Source organism: Lethenteron reissneri, chromosome 32 (assembly GCF_015708825.2).
Source record: "Lethenteron reissneri isolate LAM-NWPU_2019-01 chromosome 32, ASM1570882v1, whole genome shotgun sequence".
NCBI lineage: Eukaryota > Metazoa > Chordata > Hyperoartia > Petromyzontiformes > Petromyzontidae > Lethenteron > Lethenteron reissneri.
This window is the reverse complement of record NC_083810.1, coordinates 14,306,186-14,327,880: the sequence shown is the minus strand read 5'-3', so window position 1 is coordinate 14,327,880 and position 21,695 is coordinate 14,306,186. Positions and strand designations below refer to the sequence as shown.

Below are 21,695 nucleotides of genomic sequence, written 5' to 3'. Positions count from 1 at the left end.
AACGCCTTAGTCCAAGGCACTTTACAACAATTATTACATAGTGCATTTGATAAGTGGTTCAAACACAGAGTGGGGTTATTCAAAGTGGTCGTTTAGCTATGGTGACAGGAAGGAGCACAAGTGGAATTGGTTAAGGAGGGTTGGGGTAGGTGTCGTGACGGGGGTTGGGGTAGTGATAGGGGTAGTGATAGTGGTAGGGGTAGTGATAGTGGTAGGGGTAGTGATAGGGGTAATGATAGTGGTAGGGGTAGTGATAGGGGTAGTGATAGGGGTAGTGATAGGGGTAATGATAGTGGTAGGGGTAGTGATAGGGGTAGTGGTAGTGTATAGGGGTGGTGATAGTGATGGGGGTTGGGGTAGTGATAGGGGTAGTGACAGTGGTAGGGGTAGTGATAGTGGTAGGGGTAGTGATAGTGGATGGGGTAGTGATAGTGATAGGGGTAGTGATAGTGGTAGGGGTGGTGATAGTGGTAGGGGTGGTGATAGTGATAGGGAGGTGATCGGGGTAGTGATAGTGGTAGGGGTAGTGATAGTGGTAGGGGTAGTGATAGTGGTAGGGGTAGTGATAGTGATAGGGCGGTGATCGGGGTAGTGATGGTCAAAACTGGGGGGCCAGAAGTAGCAGCAGTAGGATAGCAAGGGAGAAGAGATGTGGTTATAAAGGGAGGAGCGGAAGCAGGTTAGCGAAGGTGATTGTTGTGTGGGCTGCCGTGGGATTTGTTCCAGTGAAGGGGAGCAAGAAGGGAAAGGGAACGAGAGCCGGCACAGAGAGGGTCGCTAGAGACTGGGCGATGAAGGGACGGGATGGTTCAGAGTAAGAACTCCACAAACACTTTATTTATGTAATTTGTTTTACAATTGATGTTGTGTAAATACTGTGGCTGTGAACAAAATGCGATCAATACTTTGGCAAGATAGCGACCTACTTACTCGTTTCTGTCATGGCTGGGATGAATTCCCCCTCCACGCTCGCTGAAGCAGAGCAGGCGTTCTGATCGTGAATTGACTTATCGGGTGTTCTATAAAACCTTGTAGAGGAAGATTTTGCCAGTTGTTAGTTGCTATGGGTGCTGCTTTTTAATCTGCAGGGTGCTCGTCATGTGATGCATCAATTATCTTTTTTGTTCTTGAGTAATGAAAAGAGATACATTTAATTGACAACTCAGACAGGAGGAGGTCATCATCTGTTTCTAATATTCAATCCAAACACAGACTACACTGACTTTCTAACACACTATATATTAAATTGCTTTATTTATTTTTTACGGTGAATTCATTGTATTACATCGGGATTTCCATGGATTCATTTGTATTGTTTCACAATTCCTTAAAGCGTTAATTGTGATGAATAATAAATATTTAAATGTTTTTAAGAAACAGTGTTTTCTTTGGCTGGCCAAATTGTTATAGTTACCTCCGTTATCTTCTACTTGAGCGAGACTTCAATTAAAATGCAATAACCACTTATAATAACCTTCAGAAAAGTTGTGTTATGTTTATTATTTAATTTTAAAAAGTACAGAGGCACTGCGATTTTTTTTTTATCTGAGCTTTAACATTTCAAACCTGAACAGAAAATGGTATAAATATAAGCCAATTATTTCTACAACTTATCTGCAGGTTGGAAAGAATTGGAATGATTTTTTAATACGTTTGTTGGCAATCTACGATTGATTTTGTGTTTGCAAACGCCGTGTCAAATGAATTAATCTTTGGGGTTGATCCTGGTTTTATGCCAGTCCTCAGAGGAGGCCGGCACAAATCAGCCAAGACCAGTTCTCATGGTTATGAGCGTGCATAAGAACAACACACAAGACCGGTGACTGCCAAGCCAAATTCACACGCCTAACGTCACAGATTGCAGAGCCACAGCAGTGGGTCAAGTGGGGCAGACTGAATAAGGGTGGTGGTGGCTTGTGATGTGTAGCTACTTGAACTACAGTCTCGTCGTCTCTATGTTTGACCAAAGCTTTGTGCTACGCTGGCAACTTTAACCTTGTTGTGAAGACCTTTTTCTTGGCTGCAACAGATATTTTGAAATGTCCTTCACTTGTAGCCGTGTACCATTATTAAATGTTCCCAAAAGAGTTCTCCAGTGCATTGTTTATGGGTTGTATTTAAAATATTCTACCGGGAAAGATTGAAATGGGCTTTAAGTGATATATTGGGTGATGGCTGATGCCACAAAAACCTTTGTGGTCTTGTTTTTGGTACTTTGTTCAGTCAATTGTTTATTATCGTAGGATGAATTGAGATTACCAGGGTTTGTTTTACCACAACAAAGACACAAATCTGAGCCCCAGGGAATGTGCGAGGCTCTGTTGTTGCTTAATTCCCGTGTGACCTCCAGCCCATTTTTCTCGATCCCAGCGATTGTCCTGTTATTTCCCAGATTCTCTTACTTAATCATATGGCAATAAAAAGCGAAAGTTAAGGTGAAGCAACAAATGTGCGCCCATGGCCGCTGCGGCTTTTCACCCACGCAAGCCAACACACAGGGGCGTTTTGCATCAATCAAGAGGGCGGCACATTTTGGCGACTCAGATAGTCGAGTTAGGTGACACTCGGCGGCTCGTTATTGCCATCCCCTCCCCCAAGATACTTGGTGCGTTGTCGCGATGTGTGCCTGCGGTATTGATGCAAGAATCCATTCCTTTTGGTTTCAGCGCAGTGAATTGACTTGGTAGCACCATGTAATGGAGAATGCTGAAATTCAGTTTGGTCCATGCGTGCTGGCCAAAGTTACTCTGGAAAATAAAAATAAACATTCAGGGTTGGGTGATGCTGACATCTATATTCTAAAAATCACTGACCCTCAGCATTCTTTCTAAATAACGTAGATAAATTAAGTTCGTTCACGGTGTTGGTTTTCCTCTCAGACATTCACGTGGTATGTTAGATTATTAGATTTGCTGTGTAATGTAATCGCTTTGTATATGTAGGTGAGGAAGGTGATCTCATGTGAACACCTGCACGGTCTACTTACCGCTGGGTCACATAATCCCAGGCGTTAGTTGTTACCTTAACACAAGCTGAAATAATTGCACCTTACAAATCATGTAGGCGACCGTGTTTTGCCCATGCTTGCCTAACTTTTTATAAGCACGGCAGGAATTGTGACAATCCATCCTCACTCAGCTGAGCTGCAAACAGCGGCTTGTGAGAGTTCTCAGCTGTGGCTATTTACCAGAAGTTTTGGTGCTTGAACTGGGTGCAGGGAACAATGTCAACAATAAACCAACCTCAAGCATCCCTGAAACCTAATGTGCAAAAATAAAGCTGACATTATTTATTTTACTCAACCACGCAATGTCAATGAAGTTTTAATGCATATTTACAACCCGCAGCTCCACGAGATTCTACTGTAGTGGCACTATTGGGTGCCCCAATATTTATTAAATGTACATTGAGGTGGTAACACCATAATTATCTTGATTATAACTTATTTAATTATGAACCCTACTCTTAAATGTTGGCAGGGCACACAACTATTCCTATAATAAGATAAATAAATATACGTTTCTTTCATCATTCTAACAGCAGTGGCTTGAATTGCCAATGGCTCTATAGATTAAACGCCAGTTATTCCTGAAGCAGAAAGTATTTAATCAAGGATAATTACTTGAAATGGGCTTGGTTCTGCCGAGTGTTAGCTTCTACGATATTCATCTAGCGTTCTTTGGGTCTTTCGGTAAAGTCATGTAGATAGGTTAAAATAAAATAACAAAAATCTACGATGTTTCGATCGCAACACAAGCGATCCAAACGTCGTAAGTTTTTTTGTTATTTTCTTTGAACCTATCTACGTGACTTTACCGAAAGACCCAAAGAATATTAATTCCTGCAGTCACGAAAGCTTTAAGTCAAGATTCATCTAGCGTTGCTTGTTCCTCTGAGACTGGATTATTGGCAGGAATTGTTCGTAACATTTTCACAAGTAAGAGATTTCTTGCAATGAATTTGTTTATCAAAACATGCAATCAAAAACAGAGTGAAGACGAATGCCTTGAGAAGAGGCACATCCAGTGCATACACCTTCACAGTATTCATCATGTTCGCTTTCTTTCTATCTCCAGATCAAAGTCGTCGACAACGGAAGGCCTCTGAAGTCCTCTTTGGCTAAGCTGGACGTGGATTGGATAGCCAGGCCCGACCCGCCGCAGACACCGGTGGCGTTTACCGAGAGCCTCTACGCGGTGTCCATCATCGAGATTGAGCCTGTGGGCTTCATGCTGCTCGTCCTGCCCACGCAGCCCACAAATGGCCTCCGCTGGTTCGACATCACAGGTCAGAAATGCCTCGTTACTCGCACCTCATTCACCTGCCAAAATATTTGAGTTCATTCGCTCAAGTTGTCCTCTGCTAAGTCAAGAGTGGTTTCCTACTACTGTGTATTTTTACCCGGGGGAGAAACCAGGTAAGGCCTGAGTGAGCCACGCAGCTCTTTTTCAGAAGCAACCTGGCCATAATGATAGCTTGACGAAGTGTCTTACCAAATGGAGGGAAAAACCGGAGGACCCGGAGAAAATCCACGTGACTACGAGGAGAACATGCAAACTCCAAATATACAGGCATCAGGGTGAGGAAATACACGACCTCCTGTATGCCAGCTGAGGTAGTTAACATCTCGTTACCCCAATCTTCACTGACCAGAATGATGCAGCACGGTCAAACAACCCCATCATGACTGACCCAGTGTGAGGAGGTCTCATCTAGCAGTGCATTGCCAGAGTGCTCTAAATAATCTTGCTGTAATAACATATCAAACATTTCCCATTCTCTGGATAGTATTTGTTGTAACCGTGTAATTGAGAGTAAATTATACATTGGAGCGCAGGCTTTTTGCCTGGAGGAAATCCAAGAGTAGGACGTCGTCATGGCCAAGGCCTCATGGCCCACAAATGCCATGAGGCCTTGGCAGCACCCAGTAGCAGCAGCAGTACCACCATCAGCACCGCAGCCACAGCAGAAGGATGCAGTCGGAGCCAGCATGAACATAGCATTAAATTTGAGTGCGAAAACCGCGAATGATGAAAAACAATAACACAAAACAAGGTGTGATAAAATTAAATGTGCATGCAAACATACCAAAAGAATAGACGCTTCTAGAATACACTTGTATATTAAATTTAAGCAGTGATAAAATCGAAAAATTACGTGTCTGAAATCATGTTAAAAGAAAGTAGGCTTCATGTAGCTATTGTGGTTGTGTGCATTACCAAACCGGTCAAACATTTTTTCATTCCTGCGTGCGAATCGGTGGTTGTAGGTGTAAAATAACAAACAAAAAATTAACGTCCTTTTTTGTAATCACACTGAGGAACAATCACATAATGTCCTTTAATCTATTTGAATCATTCATCACACGCATATCCAACTTGATTGCGGGAGATTTGGCTTATAATAGGCACGTCATTCGATGAGACACCATTGACAAGCTGATATATTTCTTCATCCATCGTGCCTGGATCAAATTTGTAACGTAATATTAAAATCAATAGTAACAATAAATTATTAGTATCGTTATTTGCAGCCCTTTATCAACAAACGACTGGACGGAGGCCTTGCCACACCGTGTCAGTTATGGGGGTTGTTTGACCATCATTCACCACGCTGATCGGCGTGTGGCTTGGTGGAGTGGTGCCCCGGAATAACGCTCCCCACTCACGTTGCTCATGGCCAGGAATCAAGCTTAGCTTGCTGGGTCCATAGCGCGCAGTGTGCTACTTGCTGTTGACGCTGCTTCTCCGTTTGTATTATAACTGAGCTAGTATGGTCAGATGTGCAATGACGCGTCGAGCTGAACCAATCTCGATCGCGAACAAATTTCAATCGGCACACATGACGGTCGTCAGCGCTCACTGCTTGCGGTCATCTCGTCTGAACAGGTGGCAATGTGGACAACAAATTCCACATTAAGAAACACACCGGCACTCTGGAGCTGGCCAAGAACCTGGATGCTGAGCGAATGTCCTTCTACAACCTGACTGTGATGGTGACCGATGGGACCAACTCTGCAATGACGCAGGTGTGTGTGTGTGCGTCGTTCAGGGCAGGGCTAAGGTATTAATGCAAGGGGCCGTTCGATAGAATTAAGGGCATGGGGGTGTCTTTAGGTGGGTTAGATTGAGGGCTATTAGATTGAGGAAGGATGTGAGAGAATTGGGTCTTAAGGCTCGGCAGGAAACTTCCTTAAATCGGGGAAAATGTCACAGTGCTTGTGTCCACATGCTCAGCTATTAGATCGAGCGGGGGAGATGGCCTTGAGCTTGGCAGCATGGAAGGTTTGGGTATAGGATGTGTCAGCGGTAATAACATGGCTCAGCATTTGTGACTCAAAGCAATTGCCATTCTCACACATACGCACATGCGATGGTTTTATGCGCATGCTTCAAGTTGACTGAAAGGTGCTTGGCACTCATGGTACATTTACTTAAAGAACTTGAAAAATGCAAGAACCATCCGTGAGGGTTTTCCCTTCAACTTCAACTGTCGTGGACATTTTAACATCAATGCTTTTTTTCGTTTCTGTCTGGCTGTTCTCAACCTCCCACCCTGCCTCATCTCCGTCTTCTCTCCCTTCACTTACAGATGTAAAAATAACACAAAATGTACCCTGCCAAGGTCATTTCAAAATAAGTGGTGGTAACATCGACATGTTCTCGTTAACAATACGCGCTGCTGCAATAAGACCTGTTCATGTGACCGAGAGAAAACGGAGGGAGATTTTTTAACGTGAAAATTCATGCAAAAGATCACATTTGAGAAAATCAATGTTCCCAGTGATTAAACCAACATCGGCATAATTTGATGGGAAGAGAAATACACTCGAAGGGTTGGAATGTCAGCGTTGGAATGGAGACAGACTAATGCGTGACGAGTTTCATTGTTCAATCGTAATCCACCAACTTCTATTTGAACAAAAGGTTGTTCGGTGATGCCACGCATGAGGTCCTCTCAGCAAGTCATTCATGCCTATAAATTGTAATACTTTCAAAGCGCTTTCAGATTTAACATGCTACCTCGCCAGAAATAGTTTTGGAAGCATGCAAAATCAAATTAGTTTTAGATTAAATTTCATAATAGGCAGCGATTATCTGAAAACGACCGTGCAATAACGAATATGGATTTGCTATGGCACTTAAAGAGAAGGCGTGCATATTGTCTACATTAATTTATATAAATTATCGTAATACAGATTTACTGTGCCTTTTCACAGGGAACTAACTCTTTTCTGCGTTTGTTTATTTATTTTGTTATGTGTTATGTAGATTTGTATGCGCGCCAGCCAGAGCAAACGTAAAATCAATAAAGATTCGCACGGATGGGTGTCGTCCACCAGCAGTGGCAACGTGGCAATGGGTTTTTACCAAACGAGGTCGCTTGTTGGAAACAAAAAATGTTACTTGCCAAATTTCGGACAGTGGCACCCGGCACACATGGCTTGTTCTTTTTAAAAGAACGTCTTTTACTCCAGTCGTGAAGCAGATGCTTTTATGTTGCTAGTTGACCCACAGCATTAGCCAGGGTGGCCATGCGCTTCGAGCCGCAAGCCCTTGCGGCAAGCGCATCACAGACTGGAGGATGCATACTTGAGCCCTTTTGATACAGCTTGGCTATACTCCCATGAGTTAACAGTTCTAAAGCAACATTAAAACCGGGGGTTCATTTTTCCTTTGAATTCAGAAATCGGCAGCCATATTTGCTCTAATTGTATATAATTACAAGTTGAAGTTAACAATTAGAATGTATCTTGCTGTGTACTGTCATGCAGGGCCATGCTAAATTATTTTTACATTTTCGTTATAAACCTTTATTTATATTTCCAGGGAACCATTCTGCTAATTATCAGCATTAAATAGATTTTTTTAATGCAATATAATACAAAAAAATGCATTTGTGAAGCGTATAATTGCCACAGCGTGTGTATATTTGTCGGCTACTGACAGAAGCAGCTTGAAAGGGATGTGAAGTTCAAAAAGGCAAACCTGTCAATAGATCAGGTCGATAATATTTCATTGCGACCTTTATCTTCCCATAAAAGATATACCACTGTGCATTGTGGCGTTTCACTTTCATCGCAGTGCTGCAAGAGTAACGCAACATGTGAAGAAAGTGTTGATTTCTGCTCAGTCGTTTCAAAGCTCCTTGCAACATAAAACCTTTTCCACTATATGTAGATAGGAAGGGGTTGAGTGAGAGTATGCTTGAGTTTAAACATTATCACATCTTCTAATGTGTATTCAGGTGGTATGCTGAGGCTTGTGCCAAGTGAGTAGAATGCTACTACTAATGCTGATGATGATGGTGATGAGACCTTTGCTGGATAAAGGCCTTCCCACGCCATGTTGATCATAGGGGTTGTTTGACCATACTTCACCACGCAGGTTAATGCAGGCTGTGAAGGAAGGAGCCAGGACTAGTTAATAGATCACTCACCACGCGCTATTAGCTATGGCCAGCAATGAAACATAAGGCAGCATGGTCAGAGTGCCGTGAGCTAAACACTGTGCCACCACTCCACCCAGTTAATTGGGTACCTATCTCATGTCTTATCGACAGACATGTTCTTCACCTGAGGACGGCTGCTTGCGTTGTGGCCGAAACGTCGTGAGAATTATTTTATTATGTTTTATTTTTATTATTTTATTACTTCCCTTCTACGTGACTTTACCGAAAGAATCAAGAAGAAGACTTTCTGCACCACTTATTTGAAATGTACTAAATTGGTTTGGGAGTTCTCTCTCTTGTAGCGGCATTGAGAAAGTGTCACTCCAAAGAGTGCCAATGATCACCGTCTGCTTCTGTGCAGTCATATTCGTGGCTTTGAATATTATGCCCGAATAAACTGCCTTGCCAATCGACTTTGCTTGTCGTAGAGACAACAGCGCCTCTCTCAGAAGGCAAGAGGCGGCGCACTGGATAGTGGTCACGGCTTCAAGGGACGCGGGTATTCTCTCTCGATGAATCTGCGATGCAAACTGGGCGCTCAGGGGCATTATGCGATCGCAGTGGGCATCCCTCCGGGGAACGTGAAAGATCGGTCTGCGTTAGAGAACCGATTCTTTTTTCGCCGTAAGCGACCGTTTCTTTTGTAGGAATCTGCTCGCCGGCTGACGTAACCTTTTCCCTGTGTGTGACCCCACCGCCTGCAAGATGGACTCACTGTCATCACGGTCCACGTGTTGAGCACAGAATCTGATGGCTTTCCCACCTGGTCGCCAACCCTCACGTTTCCCGTGGATGCTCTGTAGTGAGAGATTTGTGTTAAGCTCTCTCATAGGGATTTGACAAGCATTGCTGTAGACTGCCGTGACTTCCTCTCTGTAATAATTACCACCACAAAGAGGCCTGTTGTGCAAGAGTGCGCATTTAGAACTGCATTAAGATCACTCTCAAGGTGTCAGGGTTCAGATTTATCCAGCACAAATGCTTCGGCCCAATGCCGCCCAGTTCCAGTGTTGAAGACACTGAGTAATGTAAACACTGAACTGAAGCTGAACTGAAGCTGAACTGAAGCTGAACTTCTGTGTGGAAGCCATACAATGCCACAGCAAGTGAGGGCAGAACAGCATCTGGTTTAGTGCAGCCAAAGCCGCGTATTTCATATCAGCATTTGCTTACTGGAGTGGCCCATTCAATATGAATTGTCCATTGAACATAAATGAGATACGGTTGCATATTTAAACGGTCTTGTATTTAATGCTCGACTGTTGATCCACATCAATACCTAGTGCTCTAGTGCAGATGTTGTAAAGTTCTTCCCTGAGAGCCGTAGTACTCCATTGAGTAGTGAAGGTGGACACGGGAGAGCTAACATGCGTGATCAGTGGAGGAGGATCGTTCAACTTTCGCTGCCAGTGTTTGCATTGTCCTCTTAATTACGTTTCCAATACGATCGAGAATTGTTGCAGCTGGCGTACGTACAAGTCCATTAGCCAAGTACATTGTTCTCAAAGATTGAAGCCTCTGGACTTTGCCCATTGGTTTTGCTTATTAGGCCAGAACAAGCAGTAAGAAGCAGCTCACTTGTAAGAAACTAGGTCATTTGGCAAATTATTCATAATGGAGTCTACACATTGGTGAATGCTTTTAATTCCAGTCGATGTTCGTTTTTTTATGCGTAATGCTTTCACGTGGTTGTTACGTTCACAAGAAGAATGCGTATGACGCTGCTTTTGGATGACCATCATGCACCCTTGAGTGTAATAAATACCGCAGAAAAAAACATGCATCGTATTTGGCGACATGGCTTCATATTAATAGGAAATGTGGAGAAAAAATAGAGTACAGTACATTGTTGCATATCAATACCCCACAATTAAAAAGAGATTCACACTTATGTGAATGCTTCACCAGTAGATGTATCGTTCATGAGACTAATACATGGATCACAGCACGGTATTTTTAAGTTATGTACTGTCTAACTGCATTCATTTATTATGTTTTTAAAATTGAGACTGTATACATTTATTTTTTTACAAATACAGTTCATGAAGCGAACAGTACGTGCGTGTATCCACATTTTTATTGTTGCAGCGACTATCCAATATTTTATTTGGAAGGTAAATAATTACGATATAATGTTTCGTTTTTTAAGATCCGATGTATCAGTGGTTGTGCTGCTCATGCCAGGATTATAATCTGAATGGCTATACGCGACCTTGCTATTGCAGAGATGAACATTTGGGCTTCAACAGCAGTAATTAAATGTTTCGGAATACAAAGTCAGATTTCACGACCTGTTGACCAGAGCCTCAAGCAACAGGAAGTAAATGAACACATTAAGCTGATTTAATTGCGGGCCCGTTCGAGAGAATGTAAGTGATGTGTAAACATTGGGTTGTCGAGCATTAATCCAACCTAATATTCGCATATCACTTACTCCCGAATTTGCATAATTGAGATGGAATATCTGTAACCTGCCCTTGCAAAGTGCATGCTTTTTCTTCGTTTAATGAGGGAGTGGAATCATTTTTGAGCTGATTGTTTTCCTAGATGCCCTCTGCAGCGATTTAGTCAGGTCAGTTAGTTTCATGAATATTAATGCTTTTGTAGTACATAGCACCAGTCGAGCAGCTAAATTGTCTTTGGTTGGCTCTGTTTTAAATACACCGGTCCCTCTTGATCTCCCCTTCTCGCAAATGTCACATCTACCTCTGTGATTTCAACAGTTTCATTGTTCCCTTCAATACATTAAGGGGTACGAAGCTATATATTACAAGAATACCACGGTATCATACATCACATAGCAGCGATATATATTTTTTTCCTTACTTGTATCCATTTTGACCATCGCTGGTCAATTTTCTCAAACCTTGTAAAATGAATTGAGAAGCCAGTCCATTAAAACGCCGCTTCATGTGGGCCAGCTCGATTGAACTGTGGGCACGATTTCCATATTGAAGGCACCGTTGTCTTTGCAAGCAGGGGGTCATCAAGTTCCATTTATCCAGGGACGGGACGTGTCCAACTAATTCATCCTCGTGGCATGGCTCAGCCCCCCGCCCTCCTTCCACCTGCTTGCGAGTGTGCGGCCGTGGCAGAGCCGTCGGCATGTTCCACAACAAAGTTTGATTTCCGGCCATGGCTGACATGCGGCAAATGATATCAGCGCTTCTCCCAGACTCTCCCTCGGTTGACTCGGCCTCGACTGAGCGCTTGGTGTGGTGTGTAACATCGGCCCCTATGGAAGGAAATGTGGCCCGGGGCGTGGTACTGGCTACACCCCACTACACCCCGTAAACCTTGATAGGTGCTTGCCAAAAGAACTTGATCAGTCTGAAGCTCAAGCATGGGATAATTGTTTTAGTCTTCATGTGTGCAATTAAACACACATGCATGCATACATATAGTTTTAAGGAGCCACTGAGTTTCATACAACTCATACTGAGCAAAGTCCAGCCTACACAGGGGAAGCAGATACGCGTGTTTGTGTGTGCAAGCCCTGTTGGTAGACTTTACCTATGCCAGATATTTTATTAGCCACTTGTGGAGGTTTATCGTCCATGCTGCGGTTACTTCTGTCGATTAATCATTCGTAAACATTACAACAGGGTGTGTAGACAGTGGCCAGAACTTTGATCTGGCATTCAATTCCAACACCTCCATCAAACAAATGGTCTCCTAGCACAGTGCTAGGATCTCGGTTAAAGCGTCCATAACTGCACAACCAACACCACATTTCACACCGCACTACTTTGTCCCTGTCCAGGCCATCCAGGTACGAGATAGATTTACCATCCAGGTAGCAGACTGAGTTAGCATCCAGGTAAGAGACTGACTCACCCAGCCTTGTGAAGTGACAACAGAAGAGAGTCATCTGCAAGGAGTGTGCCCGTGTGAGCACCTTCGTCAGTGATATCGTTTCTGTAAACTGCATGAGAACATATTTGGGAAAAAAACAGTGTGTGTGTCTCAAATTACACTTCGCAGGCAAAAGAACAAATCATGATATGATGAAATCTTGCACTGAGTACATTGGATAGAGGCTCACGGAGCACTAAAGGATAGTTATTGACATACGGCGTGTCTGGAAAACATCCATTAATCCAAATAGTAGTAATATGAAAGAATTACAGCCCTTCACATGTTCAAGAATGCATGAAAAGACACTTCATCATTTGAAGGGTTGATTGCAAGTGATTTAATGAACGGTGTGCACAATTTCACATTTTTTGACAGGAGCCCTCAACCCAATCCGCTATTTATTGGGAGCCTTATATAACACTTATGCATTTTTTTTTAGCCATTCAGTCAAATGTGTGTGTTGCTTTAGATGCACGCTGTGGAAAATATCCCATACGTTTAGGCGATGCATCATCAGAGACAGCTTTAAGCGTGTTCATGAAAAACTAATTTCCTTAGCGCCGCTTTCTGTGTTCAGTTGACAGTCCTTCCCCCCCCCCGCACCTCCGATTAGCACGGTTGGCTACGTACGGTACGAAATAAGTTCAGCATGCATACATACGTACATACGTGTGGGTACATCGTCTGTGCCACACAAAGGCTCATGATGGTTGCCATGGGCCTTTTTTTTTTACTTTACCAACCCTCACGAGGTACCCTCTTTCGGATGTGCGCTTTATTTGATCCCCGCGTGCCCACAAGACAAGTCGCCGTAGGTGAGCTGGGCGGTCGAACGAAAAATCCGTGGAGTTTGAGGCAGGCGTGCGTGACCTCCAGCCCACCCACCTGCCCCTTTCTTTATCCGGGATATTTTTCAAAGGTTTATTTTTTATGTCTCGTCTCATGCGGCGCTTTCTTGTTCGGTTTTTCCATTATGGGGTCGAAGGGTTATTTTTTTAAAATAGAACTAAAAAAATAGCAGCAATGTGTGCTCATGGTTTTATAAGCTAATGTTAAATAGAACGTCACGCACTATGACATTTCTATGGAAACTATGTCTCATGTTTAAGTCTTGCGCGTGGATTTCAACAACCGAAAAAGAATGCCAGCGATAACTACACAGAAAGGGAATTTTAGTTAATTTACGAAGTCATTTACATGTAGAGCAACACTGTTTACATAAAATAAGATTGGTTGCATGTGCAAACGATTGCTTGCATATGGGCTTTAGGCTTGCATGTGGTTGGTTGAACGTGCTACCCCTTGATAAGTTACTCCAGATGCTATTTGTGGTGGAACCTGTGTGAATTAGCCTCTGATGGACAGGTTCAATATCAAGTGCCCTCTTTGGAGAGGGGTCTCAATGCAATGGATTAGTTTAAATAAAGAAAATGACTCCCGCCGTCAGTAAATTGGCGATCATTATCACCGGGCCTTTTTAAAGTGAATCTCACTGAACCTTGGCACTGTGATTCTCTTTGGCTGCGTTTTTTACATTCATTGCATCTGGATTTTTAAGGGCAGAATTGCCCAATTATTAACGCTTCTATAATGCTTTTATTAATACATTGTCTACTGAAAATCATCTCTCTCTTTACAAAGGAGGAGCTGTGTTCTGCCTTAATTACACAGATGAACAAATCTGCAACATAGGATTAGGTTTTGCTGCACATGTAGACGCACATCAGAGCATTAGAGCATCCAGACATTGTCAGCGTTATTTTTAAGCAACGGTCTGATGACTCGGTTATTAAGAACAACAACCCATCTAAATATAAATATGAGCAAAATGAGAGTCGCAAACAACGAGTTCCGCGTACGTTGAGGATGTCTGCGTGACAGACACAAACAGAAAACACGCTAGAGGACGTATGCCTGGGGAAGTTATTAGAGGCAAACCGGGATGAGAAGTAATGACTTAAAGAGGCGAGGGAGAGCAGGCTGAGTGCTTTTGAAAGACTAAACTGGATAATCAACAAGGAGCAAGACAATGCTCCTCCTGGAATGTTTCACTGAGGTGCACACTGCCTGCCCTTACATCCGCAACGGAGCTTTGACCAATGACAAAATGGATGGAAAAAAAATTCGAAAACTGCATGTAAAGAACCGTGGAGGGATATACGCGAACAAATAAGGTTACGAAAACAAGTTGAGAGGGATAATATTGACTGCTTAGCAAGGCAAGTCGGCTTAGGCAGGACACATCGCTGGGGAAGGATGATGGCTGACGGTCGAGGCTGACGATGGAGTGGCAGCCAAGAGCGCGAACAAAGCGCAGCCGCTGCCGTGACGGCGCAGTGGGACGGGACGGGTGCAGAGGATCGGTAGATCGGTAGGTGGTGACATCGCAAGATCACGAGGGATGGGGGGGGGGGAAACGCCGTGGTTGATGACGACTATGGATGTTAGTTGAACTTATTTAGCACCGTACGTTGCCAAGCGTGCTCATGGGAGGTGTGGAACTATAATGATTCTATATGAAACAGTATGATACTGGTATAAATAAAAGGTGGCATGGATGCTCCACAACGTTACATAGAACTAAACTCTTTAAAACTAAACTGTTTTGTTTATTTTACCAGGTAAGGTCCACTGGCAACAAATGATAGTTCAACGAAGTGGCGTCTGGAAATGTATAGCAGTCAAATACTCTAAACGCATGTTGTTTCTAAATGTGGAGGGGAAAACTGGAGGACCCGGAGAAAAATCCACATGACCACAGGGAGTACACGCAAACTCCACATACACAGCAGGCGTCAGGGCTGGGATCGAACTCACGACCTGCTGTATACCCAGCGAGGTTGTAAACATCTCGCCACCGTGGCGCCCTTTAACGAATGTCACCAATCTCAATCGTAAACCACTTTTATTGACCAAAACCTCAACTTTGCAAGCTAAATCGTAATCTTGTGTCTGAACCACGTGACTTTGACATGACACCCCCCCCCTTGTGTTCTTGCCCAGGTCGTACGTTAAGTTTGTCATTTGAAAAAAAATTCATCGCGACCAACATTTGTTATCGTTCCCAAGCTTCCTCAATCGCTCACTTGTCTCGTGGCGAAGGAACCACCACACGAGGGCTGCGGTGGATTGCAGCGTTAACCTTGCTGCTACGTCACCCTGCCTTGTATGGCTATTCCATTTCACATACCAATTTTTTCTTTATAATTTCTCATGAACAGCTTGGGGCCTCCGTAAGTTGTAAGCAGTTGTCTAGCTGGCAACATCAGAGCTTATTATTTTTCAAGGACATTGCACTCATCCACGCTCACTTAATGAGTTATAATTATTTATCACACCCAGCCACCCACTGGGTGTAATTGGGCTTTGCCAATTGTTGGCTCACCGGTGTCTGAAGCGATGGAGAAATAGCAAGACCCGTTAGTGCAGTTTGGGTGAAACATTACTGAAATCCACTGAACGTAGAAAAAATTCAGTGGACCAAGATGGGCAGCAATGGTTGATGTAATATACCTTCCAGTCTCATGACAAAGGCAGACGTGTGAGGACAAGGTTTCCCGTTATAGCCATCGAGCGAGTGCCATTAGTAAGCGTGTACAGGATTATCGCTGGCGAGGCACACGAGGGGGACAAGGGTCTGATGTGGTCTGTACTCGACTCATTTAAGGTGTAGTTGACCTGAGTTGACCCGATATGGGTGCAGATACAAATGAACACTGGTTTATTTGCTTGCCTGGGATTTGAACCCAGGTCGCTGACATTGTAGCACAACGCTTCCTTCATCGTTATTCCACCACGAATGGACTCGTACACATACCCGCTCACGGTTAAGTAAGTGGTGATCGTGTAAAAAGAGTATTTTAAACGACCGTCACTGGAATTGTTATTGTTTTGATTACCACTGGAATGATGAATATGTATTATTGCCGATGACCGGTCACCCTACATGCACGTCATCACAGAAGCCCCATTATTCCTCGGATGGGTGAGCACCAGGGCTTCAGAATCCGAATCAACAAATGGCTTGCCACGTGTAGTTGGCTTGCCAGATGTTGTGGCTGTGAAGTGGCCACGGGATGACATGGCTAAGTGCAATGCCCTCGAATTGCTTGGGTTTCTTCAAATAATAATAACAATAATGTGCACTTATAAGGCACCCTTCATAGTTTCCCACCACAACTATTCCCAACACTCATTAATCGTATTAGGCCAAACATCCAAATGCAGGACCCTCTGGAGAAGAGTCTCGAAACTTGGTGTGTGTCCCCCACCCCCCACCCCCACCCACCCCCTGGGTAAATGCTTCACATTAATCGCCACGCTACCGCATGCGCACGCAAGCAAGTGAAGTCCTCCGTTGTTTTACTCTTCGTGGGCCACACAAAGTTACAACTCGCCCCGCGGCGCTTATTGATTCAAAATTTGCTCGTGATCGATGTGCGCGTGCACTCGTCGCTGCAAGCGGCCCCACCGCGGTGGTTGGGCTTCTCCTTCTCCACTTGGATCGCTCTCTCGTGTGTGTCCGCCCAGACCGCCGAACGGTCGTTGAGGCGGCAGCGAAGACGGAAAAACTTCTCGCCTTAACAGTTCTCCCTTCTGTTGTTCTCGTCCGCAACAAAACACATCAAGTGCCTACCAACGACACAGATGTCTCATTGTGTGTGGCGCAGTTTATGTTGATGTTACAGCGAAAACAAATAGTTTGGAGAGCGAGTAAATTGCAATGGGAACGAAGCCACTTGTATTGCAGTGGAAAACACGCGGCTGGAGTGACTCATTGCTGAACGCAGAGCCAGAGCCTCGTATACCGCAGAGCTCGAGTGTGCACTTGCGTCGGTTGGTCAAGCTGAGACCATTAGCTCCGACTCTTCCTTGAATCTATATCGGACCCTGGGTGTGCGAACACACACGGAAGAAAAGAAACGGGTCAATAATTGTTGTTCGAATCGTACGTTTTGGACCCTGTCTCTCGCTGTGTGTGCTATCTCCATTCGCAAAGACTTTGGTGACCGTCGCCTTCCATTGAGCTCAGTCACCGATATTAATTATTGTATATTACTTGAGAACTTTGCATTGGAAGCCCTCCCCGCCCAGTTGCATCCAATTGCTCATTGCTTATGTACTTAGCCAGTTGTCTTTGTGTAAGAGTAATGCTAAGAATTAGTTGTTCTATCTACTACTGAACAAACTCAACAATCCCTTATAATAGTGGCTTTTTGTTAAATGTGCTGCACAACAATATAAGTTTGTTTAAAAACCCTGAAGAGAACTTAAATATGTTTACGCTGGCCAATGTGAATTATGTGCACAGAATATACAATACATTTTTACAGATGTGTATTTTATTAAGACATGACGTCACCTATTTTCATCAGCGGAGTAGTGACTCTTGAAAACGTCTCCTTGAAGCGGCGTGGCGATGCCTCCCTCTGTGGCTCCCCAACTCACCACCGCCCCTTTGGTGGACACAATTGATTGACGACTGCTCTCGCCTGCTCGCCTGCTCAGTGTCACGGCCGTGGGTTTATCTGGGTTTTCGTCACCAAAAAATAATTGTCACTTGTGATATTAAAGGGCCAGCGGCACGGCCAACATCAGTGGCGCGTGATATCTTAACTGGTCCTGGCTCCCCCCCCCCCCGCTAATGGCGAACTCGCAGGTGCAGTATGGGGCAAGGAGGCCTTCATCCAGCAGTGGATTGACAGCTGTCTGCAAAACGTTGTTTTGTTGATATTGGAGGCATGGCATGAGATGAAGACAAGTTCTTCTGGAATGCTCGCATCGTTACTTCTGCTTCCATAACAACTTTCATCTTTTACCTACCACTTGGCGGGCACTCCTTCGTGCTCTGCCGCTCTGCGATTAGTGTTCCTCGCATTTAAACGTGACCTTTATATTCTACAAATTAGCAATTTTCATTGCGTTTAAATATCACATTTTATACCATTCCTTTAGTGTGCAATTACCTGGTCACTGGGATGAGACCATCATCTTGCTGTTAGAACGAATTTGGTTACCCAGGTTCTAACCCACAAGCACAGAGAGGCTTGGCGCTCTTCACCCAGAAATTACGAGTCTCCTGAGCCACCTTGCAACTGGTCTTGTGTTCACGACGACATGCAGGGCACGTGTGACCTTGGCCGTGATATAAGTACAACAGATGGGCAACACACGTGCGTGCTATTTTTACATTTTGGAGATCAAGATATAAAAGTTTAGCTCGTTTGTCAAGAAATACATCATCCCACTTCGTCTACTCCAAAGCACGTCATCGCTAGCTTGCAATGTAGCCTTTTAGTTATTATTTGCTAATTGTTGAGTGTCAACTCCTTTCATTGTGTAAACGTAATTGTGTATGCAAATAGAAATTAAAAAGCCGAGGGTCTATCACTCTCAGAGAGCCAGGATTTGGGATAATTAACAATTTAGACATAATCAGCCTTTCCCTTCCATTATTTGTAATCTTTTGTCTGAGCTGTTTAATTTTTGTCATGCATAATTGCCAGATTAATAATGTGCGATAGTGGCAAGGTCACACAGTTTTTCAACTCCGTGTCAGTCTGTGTGAAGCTGCTTGGTCATTTGCCGCGTTTGGGTGGTACATCTCCCTTGTGCCTAGACTGCTCTCTGCCGACTGATATTTGGAATGCAAGCCTCCCAGCTGCTCGTAGCACCGCATTGCACATACCTTGCATGGATTTTAGTGCAATATCATCATACCCCTGCACTTAACCTATCAATACGAGCATTATGTGCGACTTTCATGGACAACTTGTAACACATTTAACGTGTAAACTCGTTTTTTCCTTCAGAAAGGGGTACAGTCTGACTCAAATTTAATTCACTTGCATGTCCGATTAGCACGGTTAGCTATGTACGGTGCAGAGGAAGTGCAACCATACATATTCATATGGGGCAAGAGTCGGGGATCGTGTTGCTGACAGTAATTTGAGGCTATTGCAGTCGACCATGATAGTGAAACGTGACCCGGGACGAAGGGCCCCCCCCCCCACTCCTGCTTGTAATTGCTAGGGTCAGCTGTGCCTCATGACCTGTGATAAATGACCCTTAGACTGCCGACAAGTGGCCCATGAAGTGTTCTGCTTGTTGGGTTCACTGGCTGCTGCAGTCCGCAAGTCCCTGGTGTGGCATGGAGGGCAGCAACGGGAGTCGCCGCTCTTGACATCCGAGAGGTTGAACTCTCACAAGTTGAAAGTCGTGTTTTTATGGGTTTCGTGCCAACTTAAACACTCTCACTTAAACGGTTTCAGATCGAAATGAATGATATATTTCATAGTTCGCAGCGAGTAATTTAGTATAGATGGGAATGGATTCATATTATCCAAGCAAAACATGCGGCCAGCCAATGTGAGTGGAGGGAATGTTGAATAAAAAATAAAAGTTGTGTATTTCACAAAACCAGTTACATGTGTAACTGGTTAAGGACGAAAAATAATTTGTCTTTGGTTTGAAATTGACGAATTAACAAATAAATAACAAAAAGTGAATAAAATACTGCCGCGTTTGAAAGAATTAATCCGCAGCATGTATGCATTGGCAGGATACGCACAAACTCAATCTCAGATTGAGTAAATGAGCAGGCATATCGATGTGCACCACGCAGGGAAATTGTTGCCTTTGTACATCTGCAGTGCGGGGCTGACACTTTACCCCCCTGCCCCCCCTTGTGCCGGCCCCAGGTGGAGGTGAGCGTCATCAACACCAACGAGCATCGGCCGCAGTTCTCGCGGACGCGCTACGAGGTGAGCGTCTCCGAGGAGACGCCTCCCAACACGGAGATCCTGCGGCTGAACGCGACGGACCGCGACGACACGAGCTCGCTCACCTTCTCCATCGTGAGCAGCACCGACGTCGCCAGCCTGCGCAAGTTCAAGCTCGACTACAACACGGGCGCGCTCTCCACCGTCGAGAGCCTGGACCACGAGACCAAGCAGAGCCACATCCTCACCGTCATGGTAACGACGTTGCTGCTTCACAGAGAGGCACGCACAGGGGGTGTGGGGGCGGTGGCGGGAGGGGGGCGCTGCTTTGTGGTTGCATTTTATTTGTGTGCAGCCTGCGTGAATGCTCCCGCTGCGTTGGGCTTCTCATCGTTAACTGAAGGTGTTGGATTTGTGCCGAGGGAATGTGGAATTTCCCACACTGCCTCAGAGCTGGCTGGGCATTGCCGTATATTGCTCTTCTGGGTGGTGGGATTCTCTGCACCTCATCACTGCCTCGAATGGCCACGGTGGCACCCGCAGTTTCTGGCACCAAGCATAGACACATGTCACATTGAGGTGGCCACATGGCTCAAGGACATGGGTTCGAATCCAGGTCTGTGCTTAAACTGGCTTCTCAAGCGAATAGTGGATTGATGGTTTCAGCTCGATCACCCATTTCAGTACAAAAGAAAACATCTCATTACATTTGGTTTCCACTTTTTCTGGCTAAATCCCATTAATGTTAAAATATGAATTTGACTGTCGTGCGAAAGACGTTACTCTTATATGCAGAGCGGGTGGGAAGGTGGTTCCATCGACTGTGCAGACCAGGGGTCACTTGCAGGTATCTTCGAAGGTCGCTCTGTGGCATGCACATCAAGGGCTTCTATCAACATGAAGGGGTCCACTGCTCCGCGAGGGTTCAGAATGGATTTGGCAGCGGGATACACGTTGGAAAATAATGGCAGCAATTATTATTAAATTAATTGACAATAACCATTTGCTTGACTTTCCTTTGCAAGCAGGTGAGGGACAGCGAGATCCCCGTGCAGAAGGCGTACGCGACGGTGGTGGTGAACGTGCGAGACTCCAACGACCACGCGCCCCTCTTCACCAGCCGCCACTACGAGGGCCGCGTGGTCGAGTCGGCCGCCGTGGGCTCCGCCGTGCTGGAGGTCGTCGCCCTCGACCGCGACAGGGGCCCCAACGCCGAGGTCACCTACAGCATCGAAGCCGGTAACCAGCCGCCTCTCCCTGCCACCTCTCCCACCTCTCCCACCCACATCTCCCAGCCACCTCATACATGCTACAGCTTCCCCCATAATGTATGGTAACAATTCCATTTGGTCTACAAATTCACTCGTTTAGTCACAATAAAAACCGTCAATAAGTAAAAATGCATCTAAACGCAGTGAGGAACAGGATAAGTTTTCTAAAGAAGTCAGTATTATTTACGCGTGCTACTTGAAAACGTTCGTGGTGGTCTTTTCTCGCCCCGCGCGCCCCGCGCGTCGTCTAACAGGAAACGTGGGGAATTCGTTCACCATCCACCCCACGATGGGCATCCTCTCCGTGGCCAAGGAGCTGGACAGGGCCGTGGTGGAGGCCTACGAGCTGGCGGTGAGGGCGCTGGACAGGGGGGAGCCGCCCCGCAGCGCCACC

The 21,695-nt window shown here is 44.9% G+C and overlaps 1 protein-coding gene across 1 annotated transcript in view; it reads left to right on the top strand.

Moving 5' to 3' along the window:
• LOC133350087 (protocadherin Fat 1-like) overlaps window positions 1-21,695 on the top strand; it is a 228,050-nt gene that overhangs the window by 156,848 nt on the left and 49,507 nt on the right. The window contains 5 exon segments of the mRNA XM_061564091.1: window positions 4,077-4,287; window positions 5,889-6,028; window positions 20,010-20,285; window positions 21,059-21,269; window positions 21,556-21,695. Coding sequence (XP_061420075.1) covers window positions 4,077-4,287; window positions 5,889-6,028; window positions 20,010-20,285; window positions 21,059-21,269; window positions 21,556-21,695 — 978 coding nt within the window.